At 35.7% G+C, this 18,538-nt stretch overlaps 1 protein-coding gene across 3 annotated transcripts in view; it reads left to right on the forward strand.

The window, feature by feature from the left end:
• The window catches only part of ACC (acetyl-CoA carboxylase), a 143,200-nt gene that overhangs the window by 95,073 nt on the left and 29,589 nt on the right, over positions 1-18,538 (forward strand). For all 3 annotated transcript variants that reach the window (XM_088229246.1, XM_088229247.1, XM_088229245.1), the window contains 14 exons: positions 965-1,127; positions 1,699-1,843; positions 4,476-4,585; positions 6,509-6,675; positions 8,143-8,354; positions 8,686-8,979; positions 9,095-9,294; positions 10,545-10,714; positions 11,496-11,605; positions 12,920-13,048; positions 14,830-15,012; positions 15,753-15,892; positions 16,727-16,919; positions 17,493-17,600. In XM_088229246.1, coding sequence (XP_088085372.1) covers positions 965-1,127; positions 1,699-1,843; positions 4,476-4,585; positions 6,509-6,675; positions 8,143-8,354; positions 8,686-8,979; positions 9,095-9,294; positions 10,545-10,714; positions 11,496-11,605; positions 12,920-13,048; positions 14,830-15,012; positions 15,753-15,892; positions 16,727-16,919; positions 17,493-17,600 — 2,324 coding nt within the window. The remainder of the gene's footprint in view (positions 1-964; positions 1,128-1,698; positions 1,844-4,475; positions 4,586-6,508; positions 6,676-8,142; positions 8,355-8,685; positions 8,980-9,094; positions 9,295-10,544; positions 10,715-11,495; positions 11,606-12,919; positions 13,049-14,829; positions 15,013-15,752; positions 15,893-16,726; positions 16,920-17,492; positions 17,601-18,538) is intronic.

Raw genomic sequence — 18,538 nt, forward strand, 5'->3', positions numbered from 1 at the left:
AAATCAGTAGGCGGTCAGTAGTACAATAGATCTAAGTTTTTACACTAGATAGAGAAAACATCTTTAAAAGGGAAGTCTAGGCATTTACAGGGCTTATGATCTTTTGATTTAATTTTTTTTTTTTAATTAATTTGTTTTTATTTATTTTTACACCACAACAGGCCAGGAGGCCCAATTACAGTGGTGAATTACATCACAGAACACCCAGGCTTGAGAAAAATCTCATTGTAATTTTTGTGTTCTCACCGGGAACTTCCGTACATGAGTCAAGCGTCTTGACCACTGCACTACGGAGGCCGCCATTTAATATAGTAAATTTTCTATAGTAAATTAAAAATTTTATTAATTTATAATTTAAAAAAAAAAATTCTAATAAATTTAAATTTATTATCTGCATATAATTTAATTATCATCTATAGTAAATTAAAATTTTAATTTATTTATAATTTAAAAAAATAATTATAATTAATTTATATATATATATATAAATTAATTATAATATTTTTTTTTTTTAAATTATATATCTGTCATTGGCTGGTTTAAGTGGCCACTTTACACACTGTGTGACATTCACCATTCTGCCCATGTTTAAGCATCCACTTCTCAAAGATGTTTTCTCTTTCTGTTACAAAAATTTAGATCTAAATGACTACCTTAAAAGGAAATTCAGCCTGTCTACCAACATTTGAACATACTCAAAACATTGTTGAGTGGTACAGTAGTTTAAATATGTTTTGATAAAACAATAAAAAATCGTGTACGCCTTAAAAACAAAATATTTTGTAAAGATAATCCACTAAAGTTTCATAGAAAAATACTGTTTTATAAAGTTTTTATTGTCTTCTGTAAAGTTATCATTTAGTCAATTCCATTGTATTCAAATTAAGGCGACAATATGTATTTTCAGTTTTATAATATTGATTTTTAAGCCTAAATATAATCTGTATTTTTACCATGTTTCCAGGTTTCAAGCCATCGTCCGGCACGGTCCAAGAGTTGAACTTCCGTTCCTCGAAGAACGTCTGGGGCTATTTCTCTGTGGCGGCTTCGGGTGGCCTGCACGAGTTCGCCGACTCTCAGTTTGGCCATTGCTTCTCGTGGGGAGAGACGAGAGAACAAGCCAGGGAGTAAGTCACACTTTGCTATCATTTTATCTTATTCTCATTAATGGCAGTGCCCTATGCACCATTGACGTACGGACTACAAACCATGTCTGTGACACAGAAAATTAGCCAGAAACTAAAACGCCCACAACGATCCATGGAAAGACAGATGCTCGGTGTATATCTAAGAGACAAAAAAAATGAAGAAATGAGGCGCTGAACCGGAGTCAATGTCCCGAGTCGTGCAGCAAAATCAAAATGGCATTGGGCAGGACAATATATTTAGTATGTCCAAATGTATGTAGACATGTCTGGATTTTATTCCCTAGGGAGTTTTTAAAAAAAAAATATGTTAAGGCAACCCATTCTTAAAATGAAGATTAAAATTTATTGCAACAGAGAGGAGAAACATTTTTGTAAAGGATATATGAAAGCCTTGTCTACCAACGTTTGGACGCACTCAAAATGTTGTCAGATAATTTAATTTGAAGATTGATGAATTGAAAAAAAATTGTCAATGAAAATCAATAAATCCATTAAAAATAAACTGCATAGATATAAAAAATTAACCCTTTGAATTTTCACATACTTCCAGAAACTTGGTGATTGCTCTCAAGGAGCTGTCCATCCGCGGAGACTTCCGGACCACCGTGGAATACCTCATCACCCTGCTGGAGACGCAGAGTTTCCAGGAGAATACGATAGACACCTCGTGGCTTGATGCTCTCATATCGGAAAGGGTGAGAATATTCACTGATGCTGTTTATTATCACCATCCCTTTGCCTCATTGATCGTACGTGACATAAAGATAAATTAATCAGTCTTTTACTTTAGATGACACCTTATTTATTTTTAAGACGTAATTTTATCACTGAATGTTTTGGTTTTAACTTAATGAAAATCATTTCAATGAGGTATTATGATCAAAGACAAATTTTTTAAATAATGCCATCATCGTCATCGATGCCATCATCGTCATTGATGTCATCATCGTCATCGATGACATCATCGTCATCGACGACATCATTGGGACAGGTAAAATTCTATATTCCGGCTCGTAGATTGAGAGAAAAAGAAGTGCTGTTCATCGATCAGCATAGAACAAACCATAGCCTTGATTCTCAAATGACCCGTCTTTGTCGTATTGTTAACTCGAGTCAAGATCATCTGGACTTTTTTGGTTTAAGTTTACAAGGATTTAAACGAGCACTCAATAAATAGTCCAGATCTTGTCTCGATGTCCCTAATGTTTGTCAATGCTTCTTTTCTTATTTTTTAATGTTTGTAACTGTTCTTATATTGTAATATTTATCCCTATGAATTGTATAAATGGACAATGTCTGTAAATAAATTCTCTTGACCTTGAAATTTAGCCGTGCGACCACGATAAACTAATCCACGTCCACCGTGATCGGTCAAGTTTCAATCGACCTGATAAACACACGTGAGGTAGGGTTGAGGCGGAATATGGCACGAAGTGAAAGACGGATCGCTGCATTTGATTTACCAATGCAGTGCCCTATTCATCATCGGTTGTAGAAAAGGGGATGATGATGATGATTTTTCTTAGTGAATTTGGGAATTGTTCGTTATCAGATCGAAACATGGATTCTTTACCTTCAATATGTCACAAAAAGTATTGTGACTGCCTCTTACTTTAATAAATTTCCAAAATATTCCATTGTTTGGGCTCAGATGGGTATCAGCTTACTCCGAAGCATTGTAAGCCACAACTACATGATAATATAATACACAGATTTGCTTTTGTCATTCAAATCATCAGGAATATGTGTCTCTCCCAATGTAGTTAGTTATTATTTACTTTTCCTAGCATCTGTTCGGACGTTTAAAATGTTCAAAATGGTATGTTGTTTTTTAAAAATCTTTGTACTAAAAAATGTTCAGCCTTTTAAACTTTATTTATTTTACACTAAGCTAGCTCCAATTTATAACTATTGGATTTTTTTTTTTGTGTTTTTAAAACAATCCTAGGTCATTGCAAGACTATTGGTAGCGAAAAGAGGGCTATAGCCTACGTGGAACTGAAGTAATTAAGAAGTTTAGTGGTAATCTAAGCTCTTATCACAATACAATATTATTATTATTAATTTTAAGCGAGCAGCTTAAAGCTGATATGCTTAAATCTATTTAAACGAAAGTTAGTTGTTGGCGCACTTTAAATTTTCCAAAAACAAATCTTGTCCATTTTAGGACCCATTGAGACTACACATTGAGATCAGCTCTTGTGGCAGCTTATTCCAACCATCAACAACCCTATTGCTCGGGAAATGCTTCCGTGGATTTGAATTGAATCTCGTTTTCTCCAGCCTGAGACTGTGGCCTCGAACACAAGGATCTTGTTTAAGCTCGAACATGGGATCCAAATTTGGGCAGCTATAGTGACTGTTGAGTATCTTGTATGTCTATCGGGTCACCAGTCTCCGCATATGGAAGCCGTTTTAGGCTCGGCGACAACTTTGTAACTCGTCTTTGGACTCTTTCCAACAAGTTGATAATTATTTTTTTAACATAAACGGCAAATCTGCCTTTTACAAACATTTATAATACTTACATATTTGGCTTGATATATATATATATATTTTTTAAAAACATTAATTTCCTATTTAATTTGGTAATGTATCCAAAATAAAACAAATTTATTTGATTATAATTCTACTTTATTTTTTATAAAATATACAAAGGGTATATTGTGACGCGTTTCGTCTTGTTAGGACATTTTCAAACAAACTATTGTTCGAGTTTGTTTGAAAATGGTCCAACAAGACGAAACGCGTCACAATATACCCTTTGTATATTTTATAAAAAATAAAGTAGAATTATAATCCAATAAACTTATTTTATTTTGGATACATTACCAAATTGAATATGGAATTCTACCAATTGTCTGCATACACAATAAATAAATTAATTTCCCACTCAAGATTTATAAAAAAAAGTTAAACCTAAAAATTATACAAGATTTATATTAAAAAAATTAACTTAAAAATTATACAGCATATTCAGTAGAATGTTTAAATAATAAAACATTCTACAGTAATACAACAAGAAAATCATAAGTACTGTTTCATACAGCTGGGCAAAGTGAACAAAAACCTGTTTATATATCCTAACAAAATAGGGATTCCATATCTGAAAATCGTATTCGAGAGTAGGTCTGAAATATGTTTTGCATATTTTTAATAGCATATTCGGTTTTATATATGAGAAGGCTTTTTTTATCAAGTAGATAATTGAATTGGATTTTTTCGTTATGTTTAAAATGTGACAATAGCCTGTGTTTCTCGCGTACGAGTTTAAGGAATATACTCGCAATGATTTACAAATCAATTTCGTTTTCTTGTTCATTTTAGATCCAATCCGAGAAGCCGGACATAATGCTGGGAGTCATCTGCGGGTCCCTTCTCATCGCCGACAAGCTGATTTCTAGAGAATTCCAGAACTTCCAAACTGCGCTTGAAAAGTAAGTCATCATTTGCAGCAATATTATGAGTTTGTCCCAATGTTCACAGACAAGTACTCTAGAACCATTTCGTGATCCTGTAGCAGTGCTACGAACATTCGAGCGCTACTCTACTCGAGAGCATTTTTTTTCTACAAGTTGAAAATAACTCGATGAATGAAAATGAAAATACAGTAAAACCTCGTTTTTACGTTCCTCGATTGTACATTTTCCCGCTTTTTACACCGAAATATTTAGGTCCCATTTTTCTCCATACATTCTCATTCAATATTCCTCCCAATTAACGTTTTTTACGTTTTTCATAACCCCGGTTTTACGTCGAAATTTTTCCACAACTCATTGGATCTGTCAAAAGACGAGCCGCGCGCCGCCGCGTGAATGGAAAATAAAATCGAGGTAAATAAAAAAATGTGTAAATTATTGTCTCAAACTAAATTCAAAGTAGGTGCAGTGTAATTGACCATTTTGTTTAAGTGTCTAATTTTGACATTTCACTAAATAGTGACATGCAGTTGACGCATGTTTAGGAAGATTAGTCTTTACATCAATAAATTACGATGCAGAATGTTTAAAAAACTGGCAATAGAAAAATTAATTGATTTTATATTCTTCTTCTTCTTCTTCTTGCTTTTTTCACCCCTAACTGGGGTGTTCTAGCCAATTGATTTTATAAACATAATGTGAAAAGGAGATAGTTTAAACAATGTAATAATCCATAAGGGTTTATAAATAAATGTTCAAAAAAAAATATAAAAAATTATCACAAAAGTGTGAAATTGCCGCGATGTAAATGACTGTTGTAATTTTGTGGTGCCATACTAAAAAAATAGCGCTATATATATATAAATAAATTATATAGCGCCATTTTTGTGAAAATCACCTCAAGGGCGCTGTACAATTAATAAATATCCCAGTACGTCTTGCAGCTACAGAGCGCATGGACGGTTGGGATTTTAGTTCCTCGTTTTCAATTAAGATCAATCAAAAATTATAACAGATAGGAGCTAGATTACAGGACGTCTTGCAGCTACAGAGCGCATAGACAGTTAGAAATTTAGCCCCCATTTACACATTTTAAAAATTGACAAATAAATTTAGCGTATTAAAAAATAATAATAATATGAATTATAAAAAGGAGTAAGATTACAACACGTCTTGCAGCTACTAAGCGCATAGACGATTGGAATTCTGGACCCCATTTGCAAAATTTAGGTATTTTAAAGTTGATATATGAAAGCTAGATAACCAATCATCGTGCAGCTACAAAGCGCATGGACGAGAGGAATTCCAGAAAAGTTAAAACAATATCAATAAATTTATAAAAAATAGAGTATAGTAGTAAATTGGTCAATCAAGGAATGTAAAAATGAGGTTTTACTGTAATTGCTTGAGAAGAATTCTAAGCATAAGGTGGTTCGATTTTATAACTAACATTAAAGTCCAGGAACGGACGCAGCAGCCTCCTATATCGAGCGTTTTGAGGGTGGGGCGGTGGACCTGGCTTGGAAACGTGCTGCGCATGCCTCGGGAGAACCTAAACCCGGGTCGCCCCGTTTTTACACCTACGGGCTTCCGTCACCCTGGAAGACCGTCGATGACGATCTTTCGGCTTTCTTTGGCGGAACTGAGGGACGCGAGATTAACGTGGGAGGAGGTGAGAGCGCTGACTGACGATAGGGTCTCCTGTAGGCGTCTGGTGCTGTCCACATGCTCCACCTGGGGCAGATGTGGAAAAATTTGTTAGTTAAAAATTTATGCTATCTAATTTCTAAAAGCAAATTGAATTACGAATTCTGTTTTTTTTTAGAATTAAGAATGTTATAAACAATCTCTGTACTTATAATATTGGAACGTCTGACTAATGAAATGTTCGATCCACATTATCTTTTCGTGTACACAAAATGTGATAAAAATGAATTGCAGGGGCCAAATCCAAGCCTCCAACATTCTGAACAACGTGGTGGACGTGGAGCTGATCAACGGCGGCCACAAGTACAAGGTGCAGGCCACCAAGAGCGGCCCCAACTGTTACTTCGTGGTCCTCAACGGCTCCTTCAAGGAGATCGAAGTGCACCCTCTCACGGATGGAGGTATTCTATTTATTCTTACTTTTATTCCTGGTAGCTTATTTATTTATTTGACTGTTTTTTTTTTTAATTATTGAAAATGTTTTTTAAACATAATACCGAAATGTCACATACTACGAACATCGATAAAAACATGTGAAATGGATCTAGAAATATTTATTTTATTTTCAAAATCAATATGGATATTATGGAGAAATGTTTAACACGAGTTAAAAAATAACATTTTTGACATTTTTGGCCTCGATAATTATGACGTCAAGATTCGTGACGGTGTCCTGTTTAAATTTAAACAGTCAGAAAATTAGTTCTAAATTTAACTGAATCGTGACATATTAGGGTGTGACCAATGCAATGAACCATTTTCGTGGGAATTTGAAATTATAAATTTAATCATATTTTTATATTCTGCTAATAAGTGCAAAAAATTTTTTTTTTTACTCGGCAGTATTTCATAGACCCTTATTTATTTTAAATTGTGAAAAAAACTTGATGTTTCCCTGTTAAACACTTTTTCAATTTAAATAACATGTGAGGCCAAAAATCCAAATGAAAAAAAACTACCTAAAATTCTACCTTCATTTTCATTATTATTTAATATGATATTGTCTATAATGTTGTGTTGTGCTAGCGCGTTTTCTACCCCCTAGAGAGCATTTAGAATCGTACTGCTAGTCTCAAAACTTTGATGCTAGCATTATTATTAAAGATAACTTACATAGCGCCATTTACTAATGCAATATCTCAAGGCCGCTTTACAGAGTGATTCTATAAATAAATAAATTTAATTTAATGTTTTTAAATTTTTAATTTAAGTAAGCCAGTTTAATTTTTATCATATGCTATGGATTTACTCAAATGATTTAGAGAACAAGTGGGTTTTAAGTTTTTCCCGAAACATCACTTCACTCTCACAGTTTCGCACTTCTGCTGGAAGAGCATTCTATGCCATAGGGCCTGCGACCGCAAATGCGCATTCACCGAATTTAGTGCGCTGATTGTGTAGAGGTAAAATGTCTTGAGACTTGAAATTTCATGTCTCCAATGGAAGCCTTAATTGCGACGTGAAGGAAACACGAACAGATAAAACCATCTCTCCTTTATAATAAAGACTGATAAATTAAATAAAATAAAGTTTTTATTGGCTTAACAGAATAATATAAATTCGCATAAAGTATTGTAAAAAAATACTAAGAAATGAAATTAAGTATTTGAATATTATACTAAAAAAGCGTAATTAAAGTGGTTGATACCATCATACCCACCACATACTGCACACCGCTTCCGAGGACTTAAAAAAAGCTGCCCGAGGGAGCTCTCTGTAATCTGGTAGTCTTAGCGTCTTTGTGCTGAAAGAAGGTAACCCAGAAGTGCACAATGTGTCATTTGTACTAGATTTTTAAAATCATTGTTGTTCATTTTGTTTACCGGTATCTCGTAATAATATCATTTTTACCATTTTGACACTTGCAGGTATGCTCTTGTCCGTCGACGGTTCATCGTTCACGACGTACATGAAGGAAGAGGTGGATCGTTATCGCATAGTCATCGGGAACCAAACGTGCGTCTTTGACAAGGAGAACGACCCCTCTTTACTGAGGAGTCCTTCTGCAGGGAAACTCATCAACATTCTAGTGGAGGATGGCGGTCACGTCACCAAGGGACAACCATACGCAGAAATTGAGGTTAACCATTAGTAATATATTTTTTTTAAATACCACTATCCTCAAAATTTATTGCAGAAGAGGAAAACATTTTTGAGTAGGGATCATGGAAGTCACAATGTGATCCCTGTGAATAGAGGAAAAACATTTCTGATAAGAGATTATGGAAGTCGAAATGTGATCTCTGTGAACAGAGGAAAAACATTATTTATTTGGGATTATGGAAGTCATAATGTGATCTCTGTGAATAGAGGAAAAATATTTTTTAGTTGGGATTATGGAAGTCGAAATGTGATCTCTGTGAATAGAAGAAAAAACATGCATAAACAATAACGATTTATTTCTTTCAAAGGTCATGAAAATGGTGATGACGCTCTCAGCGCCCGAGTCCGGGCAGGTGATCTTCGCCAAACGGCCGGGGGCCATCCTCGATGCGGGCTCGGCCATCGCGCACCTCGAGCTGGACGACCCCAGCCTGGTGACCAAGGCCCTCGTGTACAAGGGCCAGTTCCCGCAGATAGACATATCCAGCCCGCTCGCGCCGGAGAAGCTCAACCACATGCACAACAAGTACAGGACCATACTGGAGAACACCCTCGCCGGATACTGCCTGCCCGATCCCTACAACGCCCCCCGCCTGAGAGAGGTTTGTCACATTTCATTCGTGGCACTGTAGCAATTATGCTTGTGAATGCGTGGGAGCTCCCACCCAGTTGAAGGTGAAAGAAGAAATCAACGATGTGTGTTGATGTGATTTTCAGGTGATGGAGAGGTTTATGCAGTCATTGAGAGACCCGTCTCTGCCACTGTTGGAGCTGCAAGAGGTGATCGCCTCCATCTCCGGAAGGATCCCACTGTCCGTGGAGAAGAAAATACGAAAGCTGATGACGCAGTACGAGCGGAATATAACCAGTGTGTTAGCACAGTTCCCGAGCCAGCAAATTGCCAGCGTGATTGACAGGTAAATAAAAAATATATGCATAACTAGCTAAGCTGACGTTGGCTTGCCTTGGGAAAAGACTTTTTATTGATAAGTAGGTACCTAGGTACTTGTTCATGGTTGAATTCCAAAACATAAAATAAATATTATTTCAAATATGACATTCTTTTTGCAAACGTCAAGCTCCGGTCTTCTCACCAACAGAGGGGTGGACTTGTGTGGGAACACGATTTTTAAAAATGTATTGAATTTAATATTATTTTAGTATTACCAAAAATCTAATAAAAATAAATAAATGGATAGAAATTATAAGGAATTTAAGGAAAGAATCTGATTGAGATCCACAAAGAACAAATGCTGTTTGTGAACATTAAAAAACAAACTTTTTAATAATAATATAAGAACATTGTTAAAAAATCACAAATCTGGGATATACCAATTAAATGGTAATGATTGCGATTCAATCTACATTGGAAAAACTAAAAGAAACTTTAGTATTAGAGTAAAAGAACACTTAAGATGCTTAAATAATAATAATTTTTCTGAATTTGCAAATCATCTGATATAAAATAATCATAACTTCAATTAAGACACTGGATTAAAAGTACTTCATGTTGAAAATAAAATATTAAAATTAGACAACTTAGAAATTAAAAAAGCGATTCACAATAAGAAAACAATAATTAATAACCAAATAAACAATATTTCTTTTAGTCCTCTCCTGGCTTACTTCGAAAATAAAGATATCAAATTACCACCCGTGTAAGGAAAAAACGACTTGATTTATTGGGTCCACGTGTAGTATTTAGTGAACATGATTTAAAAAAAAAATTGTGGTTAAAAACAAAGTTGTTTTATTTATTTTATTAAAATAAAATAAACTTATATTTAAAAATACGAGTTAGATTATAACAAGTCTTGCAGCAAAAATATAACCATATATTTCAATAAACATCTGGACGACACGCTTAATAGTATATAAATCTATGAAATATCCCGCAGCAGTCTCCTGCAATGATCTCTTCCCTTAGCGAAAATCCAAACATGTACACTTCTCCTGAAAATGGCTTTTATTTTGGAAAAATTAATATGTTCATCCGGGACATTGAACACCCTTGGGACAAAAGAGGAATTTCTCTGAGCGAAAGCCGTATGTGTTTTTGGTATTAAATAATTAAAATTACAGGAAAACCTCGTGCGAGCATTCTGCTGGGATCCTATTGTTGCTCTGAGTAAGCGTTCACACGATCTCCGTTACTTTTTGTTCGCAGCCACGCGGCCACTCTGCAGAAGCGATCCGACCGCGACGTGTTCTTCATGACGACGCAGGGCATCGTGATCCTTGTCCAGAGATATCGCAACGGCATCCGCGGCCGCATGAAGGCCGCCGTGCACGAACTGTTGAAACAGTACTACGCCGTCGAAAGCCAATTTCAGTTGGGTAAGCTGAGCTGATGTTTTATAATTGCATTTTCGCGTTTCACTTGTTTCGATCAATGACACTTGGCCTGTAGCTCAATCACAAATAACTATGGACGTGCTAATAAGCAACGTGATAAAAATTTCTCACCATGGTTGTTTATCGTATTCACGATCACAATGGAACATCCGTGAACACCTAATATTAAATGTCAAAATATTTACGTTTCGCGATGTATAATCCTGCTGCGCAATCATATATTTCAAAAATATGGAAAAAAAAAAAACTGCCCCGTGGTGTAATGGTCAGTGCGAATGCTTACCATACAAGAGGTGTCGGGTTCGATTCCCAGCATGGTTGATAATATGAAATATTTATTTCAGTTTCAGTGCTGCAGAGCAGCGTTTATTTTATAATTAAAAAAATACATATAATAATTTGTTACCCACTAAGTCTAAAGACTTTTCGGTGGGACACATGGTGGGACACATGTGTAACATTCACCATTTTGCCTATTTTTGAACATCCATATTTCTTCAGTTCTTCCATTTGTTGATTTAAGTGAAGTTAAACAGCTGAAACCTTTATTGTTGCGAAGAGATTCATCAGACTGAATTATTTCACATACTAGGCAACTCCTGAAAACAATTTTTCAATTTTTAAACTTCTTCTTGGACCAGTTGCTTTCATTACAATATTTGAGTTTGTCCAAATGTTCGTAGAAATCCAGTCTTTTGTCTACGAACATTTGGACAAACTCAAATATTGTAATTAATTATTGATTTTTATTGATTTATTTCAGGACACTATGACAAGTGTGTCACGGCGCTCAGAGACAAGCACAAGGATGATATGATCACAGTCACCAACACAATCTTCTCGCACAGCCAAGTCTCCAAGAAAAACCTGCTGGTAAGGGTGCCATTTTATTTTCTGAACAACTTCTTCTCTTAGTGCCCTGTCAGGTATCCCCGGCGTTGGCAATCTCTCTGCCGAATGTCTCTCTGTCCCGTGCTGCCCGTAAAATCTGCTCCACAGTCCTGAAAGCAGTCCAGTCTCGTATATTACGCGGCCGGGACATCTGTCTTCTTCCAGCCCCTAGGTGACCCTCAATCTTGCCCTTCAAAATTCAATGAAGCAAGCGGTACGCATTATATGCCCCAGATACGAAATTTTACAAACTTTTATAGTGGTTAAGAGTTCTCTGTTCGTTATAGCTTGACTTAAAACTTCCGAGTTCGTTGTCAGGTCTGTCCAAGATTTCTTAAGCATTCTGCTTTGCAACTTCATTTTGTTGATTATCATTTTCGGTAAAGGCCGGTATGAAGGTCATAAAAACGTACATAAGATGGTGTTTTAAATTAAATATTACAACCAGAATTATCTTCTTTTTTTAAAAAAAAAAAGAATACAATTCCATACAAAAAGGTTTCAACTAAAATATTTCGATAAATTGGATTTTTTTTTAGTATTACCGAAGGCATAATTTTACGTAGAAATAAAAGAAAATGTCACAAAAATGTATGTGATTTAAAATGCTTGTATTTCTTTCTTTCTTTCACTTTCATGTTCAATTTATTATCTTCAAGTTATTACAACAAATTTTAGTTCAATACTTTTTTTTTTTTTTTTTTAAAAAAAAGAAATATTTGCGTTCTTATGATTTACCCAAATATTTTATTTTGAGGGCCATTTTCAACGAGTTGTAAATAACTCACTATTAGAAAATGGAATCGAGTTGGGGTAGAGTGGGATTCGAACCACGGACCTTTGGTCCGTGAGTCCGAGACACTAGCCACAGGACCACAACCCGACCCACAACTTAGTCTTTATTGAGATCCCAGTTACCTAAGTTTACTCTAAATTTGAAATGGCGTAATCTGCCAGTCTGAAAGTAATTATATTTTAGTTACATAAAACTTTTAAGTATATTTTTTAACAAAAACACCTTTAAAAAATATTGTATCTAATTTTATTTTTTATTATTGCGCGATTAAAAAAAACATTCATTTCAAAATGGAAAAATCGTATGATTTCCTAATTTTGCATTCATTTTACCAGACTACAGCCTTAAGGAGACGTCCAAAATTTGTCTTTCCGTAGACCGCTGAGTGCGCTTAATTTTGTGAACGCTTCTGGCAGTGCGTGACACGGTTGGTTTCAAGACCGTATGTTGTCACCGAAGACTTTGGCCTTCAGATATAAATGAATCCTTCTGTTTTGCAGGTTACTCTCCTAATTGACCACCTGTGGTCGAACGAACCAGGGCTGACCGACGAGCTGGCCACGACGCTCAGCGAGCTCACTTCGCTCAATAGGGCGGAGCATTCTCGGGTCGCACTGCGCGCTAGACAGGTAAATTTAACTATTTTGTTAACGTGCCCTTAAAACTTCCGCTCTGTGTCTCTTCACTTAACCGCTAAGCTACGGTTTCCCAAGAAAGCGGTGCCGCTGGGGCGTGCGGTGGGGTTTTTAATTAGGGAAGCAATTAATATATAAGTAATTGGTACATAATAATATACACTGCCCTTAAACTAAAACAAACTAAATCCTTTATACGTATGATTAGAAAAAAAAACAATGATTTTACGTATCTAGTAATAAATTATAATTTATTTATTATTTATTTATCAAAAGCATACAAAAATGAACATATAAATTATCGAGTCATACTGAACTGCATAAAATGACAAATCAACCAACTTCACTTCACATACTATAGTAAATAACTGCGAAGTATTTTGTAGTATTACATTTTATTTGACTAAAATGCAGTGAAACCAAAATAAATATTATCTTACAATATTTGAGTTTGTCCAAATGCTCGTAGACAAAAGACTGGATCTCACCCCCTCGGGAGTCATTAAGATTAACAAATTACAACAGGGATGGAGAATACCTTAAATAAGGGAATATGGAAGTCTAGGCATTTACAGGACTTATGACCTGTCATAAGCTGGTTTAAGTGGCCACTTTACACACTGTGTAACATTCACCATTTTGTCTATGTTTGAACATCCATATTTCTTCAATTCTTCCATTAGTTGATTTTAGTGAAGTGTGTAAAGTGGCCACTTAAACCAGCTTATTACAGGTATTCTCCATCCGTGTTGTAATTTGTTAAATATTATCTTGTTGAAAAACATGACGTTTCAATGAAAAATAATTGGTCATTATTTGAACCCGAAAAATCAACATATGTAGTAGATTATAAACTTTTTTCTTATAACAAATCAACATTATATTGATGTAATGTTTGAATTAAATTCTAGATTTTTTCTACTTTACCACAATTTTTTATTTTTTTTATTTTTTTTATTTCAAAATACAAAAATGTACACAGCATAATTGTATTCCCCTGAGTTAGCAAACTCGTTAAAATATAATGTCCAGCGCCAAAATACCAAAATCGCATCTCTTTGCTGTGCGGCGCGGCGTGGCGTTGCGTTTGCGACGTATGTAAACTACATGGAAAATAATGTATCGATGTGTTTCGATTGCTTCCGTTGCGAAGTGAGAATTGAAGTCTGCGCTACTGCGCGTACGGCGCTGGAACAGAATTTCGAATTTGCTTCCATCGCGATCGTTCTTTAAATCGATACCCAGCCAGCCAGTAGCAAGTATTCCTCAGTTGCCAGTAGCAAGTAATTCCTCATTGGGAAGTTTTACCCCACCCGTCGTATTCACCAGACATTGCCTCTTCGGACTACTACTACTTGTTCCGATTGATGGCACATGGCCTGGCCGAACACCACCTCGTGTCTATGTCGATGAAGATACCAATAATTGGGTCGATTCGTGGATAGCCTCAATAGATGAAGCATTCTTCCGACGCAGTATCTGTATGCTGTCAGAAAGATGGGGAAAAGTAGAGGTAAGCGATGGACAATACTTCAAATAAAACATAAGGTTCCGTTCTTTCACAATAAATGACCAATTTTTGATAAAAAATAGCAGAAACTTATTTATACACCGAAGGAATTGCTCTAGCTGGTTTCTCTGGGCGAGACTATCCATGTGGGCATAAAGATACTGTAGATAGGTTTTTGTTTCCAATCAACATACCAACACCTTCTACAACTGTGAAATGTGGACCCAATCATTACTTTTTACTGAATCTCAATTCCCTTTCCCAGGTCCTGATAGCGGCTCACCAGCCGGCCTACGAGCTCCGCCACAACCAGATGGAGTCCATCTTCCTTTCGGCCGTGGACATGTATGGCCACGACTTTCACCCGGAGAACCTGCAGAAACTCATCCTCTCGGAGACGTCCATCTTCGATATCCTGCACGATTTCTTCTACCACACAAACAAGGCGGTCAGTATGCTCGGATAGAGACGCCGTCTTGAATATGGAAGGAATAAGCTGTAACAATTTAGTATGTCTTGAATGTTTAAGGAATTAGGTGTTACAATTCAGGGTCTGTCTCGAATGTGGAAAGAATTGGGTGTAACAATTTAGGGTATGTCTTGAATGTGGAACGAATAAGGTGTAACAATTTAATATGTCTTGAATGTGATGGAATTAGGTGTAACAATTTAATATGTCTTGAATGTGATGGAATTAGGTGTAACAATTCAGGGTCTGTCTTGAATGTGGAAAGAATCAGGTGTGATAATTTAGTCTTTCTTGGAATGTGTAAGAAATTAGGTGTAAGAATTTAGTTTCTGTCTTGAATGTGGAAAGAATTAGGTGTTAACAATTTATTATGTCTTAAATGTGATGGAATTAGGTGTAACAATTTAGGGTCTGTCTTGAATGTGGAAAGAATTAGGTGTGACAATTAAGTCTGTCTTGAATGTAAAAGAGATTGGGTGTTTTAATTTAGGGTCTGTCTTGAATGTGGAAAGAATTAGGTTTAAAAATTTTGTCTGTCTCGAATGTCAAGGAATTGTTAGATGTAACAATTTGGTTTGTCTTAAATGTTGAAAAAATTAGGTGTGAACAACGTACGGTACAGTACGATATAAAAATAAGTAATACTAAACAAAAAAAATAAATTGATACATTGTATCAAATATATTGAAAAAATATATAAATACTGTTGTCTCTTGTAGGTTTGCAACGCGGCTCTCGAGGTGTATGTAAGGCGGGCCTACATATCATATGACCTAACTTGCCTACAGCACTTGGAACTCAGCGGGGAAAAGAGTGTGGTGCATTTCCAATTCCTCCTGCCGACTTCTCATCCCAACAGGTAAAAATATCAACTGAAACATAGTCCTTACATAATGTGCCAACATTGAGGAATGAACATCTGCAAAGTCATTCATTTAAAATCACAGCCTCCTTCATCTCCAACTTGTTGTGGAACAGACTTCCCGACAAAGTGACCAGTACAACAGGTTCATGTGTTTAAAATCCATAGAAAACAATTTTATTTATCAGTCCATAGATGTAGCTATATAAAAATAAAATAAATGCGTTAGAAGTGCCAAATAAAAAAATATCACCTAATGGCCAGTCCTATGAAAATATCATCTGACAATCGCCTGCACTATTAAAATATTAGGTAAAAACTGCCCTCACTAGTAAAATATTAACTAAAAACTGCCTGCACTAGTAAAATATTAACTAAAAACTGCCTGCACTAGTAAAATATTAACTAAAAACTGCCTGCACTAGTAAAATATTAGCTAAAAACTGCCCGCACTAGAAAATATCAGCTAAAAACCAGAAGCCAAGAAGAAGCCTCTTTCTTCTCTAACTCACATAGTGTCCATGCGGCTCGACTGTGGAATCATCTCCCATCCACCAGCAAAGATGTTACTACATTATCTCTGTTTAAATCACGTCTGAAGAAACATCTCCTTTCTCTTCCTTAATATCTCCTCCTTTCCTCTTTCCTCTTTTTTCCCATTGAGTAATAGTTTTGATTTAAGATAATTTAAAAATGTACAAAAAGTTAAATAAATAAAAAGAAGCTGTCAAACTAAAAAACAGGCTTCTGACGTTACCAATATCTCCCACTTTAACACTAGCGCCACCGTCAAGCTTCTTCCAAAATATGTTCTATGTTTCTTTTGCGCAGGATCCCTCCGAACCAGTCGGAGATCTGTCTGACGCTGGGCAGCTCGGAGGCCTCGGGTCCGGCGGAAGCGGCGAGCCCACTGCGCACGGGATGCATGGCGGCCTTCTCCTCCTTCCGCCAGTTCCAGGAGTACGCTGACGAGATCCTCGATCTGCTGGAGGACTTCTCCAGCCCGGCCTTCATCAACAACAAGGTCGCGTGCTCAAACAACTGCGTTAAGCCCGTTATTTATTATTTAATTAAAATAAGGACACCATTTTTAACCTCTCATTATTATATTAATTTTTAAGCGAGCAGTTTAAAGCTGATATGCTTAAATCTATTTAAACGAAAGTTAGTTGTTGGCGCACTTTAACTTTTCCAAAAACAAATCTAGTTCATTTTTGGACCCATTGAGACTACACATTGAGGTCAGCTCTTGTGGCAGCTTATTCCAACCATCAACAACCCTGTTGCTCGGGTAATGCTTCCGTGAATTTAGATTGAATCTCGTTTTCTCCAGCCCGAGACTGTGGCCTCGAAGACGAGCATCTTGTTTATGCTTGAACATGGGATATTGCTGCCAAATTTGGGCAGCTACAGGGACTGTTGAGGTCAGTCTATCAGGTCACCCCTTTCTCGCCGTTCCTGCAGCTTTTTTATTTAATTACTTACCGGTTTAGTTTCTGAACGAAGAAAGATAGTTTTGATGTTTCTTTTATTATATTATTTTATGATGGTATTTGATGGTATTCAATTCATTTAAAATTATTTTTTTTAATTACAGGATCTTCAAGCTCTACAAGACGGGTTATCTGAAAGCCGTGACAGCACCAGCATTAATGTGAGCATGTCGGAGTTCGGCAGACAGAACACTATTGAAAATGACTCATCGGTAATCACATATTATATTCAAAATGTAAATGAGGACTAGATTTCTAACCGGCCGTGCTCTCTGTAACTGCAAGACGTGTTGTCATCTAGCTCCTAAATATTATAATTATTTACCAGCGACGAGCCGTGATTTATTTTACAGGTCATCTACAAAAAAATGTTTATCAATTTATACCTACATATAAGTACATAATTAAAAATGACTGTTTTTTTTCTGTGGTTCTGTGAAAATCAACTCAAACAACAATTATTATTAACCACGCGATAAGCGTAGCTTTATTCTACACTATTTTGATACAATACTTGCACAAAAGTTTATGAACAAATATCACAATGGCATTCAGCAGATATTTCCATTATAATTTAAATGTCAACACTGAGCCCTGGCCGATTCCTTTTAAAATGAATAAAGATACATATGTATTAAAAATACAACATTATGGAAAGTGGAAGCATGCATATTATTTAACAATGCTAAAAATAAAAATTATTATACAGGTTGTTCGGTAGAACGCTGAACATACGAAAGTGGGAAGTAGGTGGGGTCATCTGCTACTCAGCCCCAAAGATTTGACCTAGGGCCCAAGATTTTTTTTATATGATTTAAAAAAAAAAATGGAATTTCGTAATTCATACCTTTAGCTCCTATAACTTTTTTTTTATGGGCAGATCTGATTTTTATATATTTAAAAAAAATCTTAGTGGTTGATAGGTCCTTTTAAAATTAATATTTGTTTCATGCTATTGCTAGAAACAAAGTTATGGACCTTCAAACATAAAAAAAATAGTTTAAAAAAAAATTAAAGCTCAACTTCGAGTTTGTTTATTTATTTATTTATTTATTCACACTCTTTATCAAAATACAATTCCATATTCACTTTGCCCAGCTAACAAGGGTACATACCCCGTTCCAAGCTAGGCAATTACATTTTAATATAT

The sequence above is a fragment of the Micrasema longulum genome, unplaced genomic scaffold (assembly GCF_059751315.1).
Source record: "Micrasema longulum isolate JH-2025_06_02 unplaced genomic scaffold, ASM5975131v1 h1tg000654l, whole genome shotgun sequence".
NCBI classification, from domain to species: Eukaryota; Metazoa; Arthropoda; class Insecta; order Trichoptera; family Brachycentridae; genus Micrasema; species Micrasema longulum.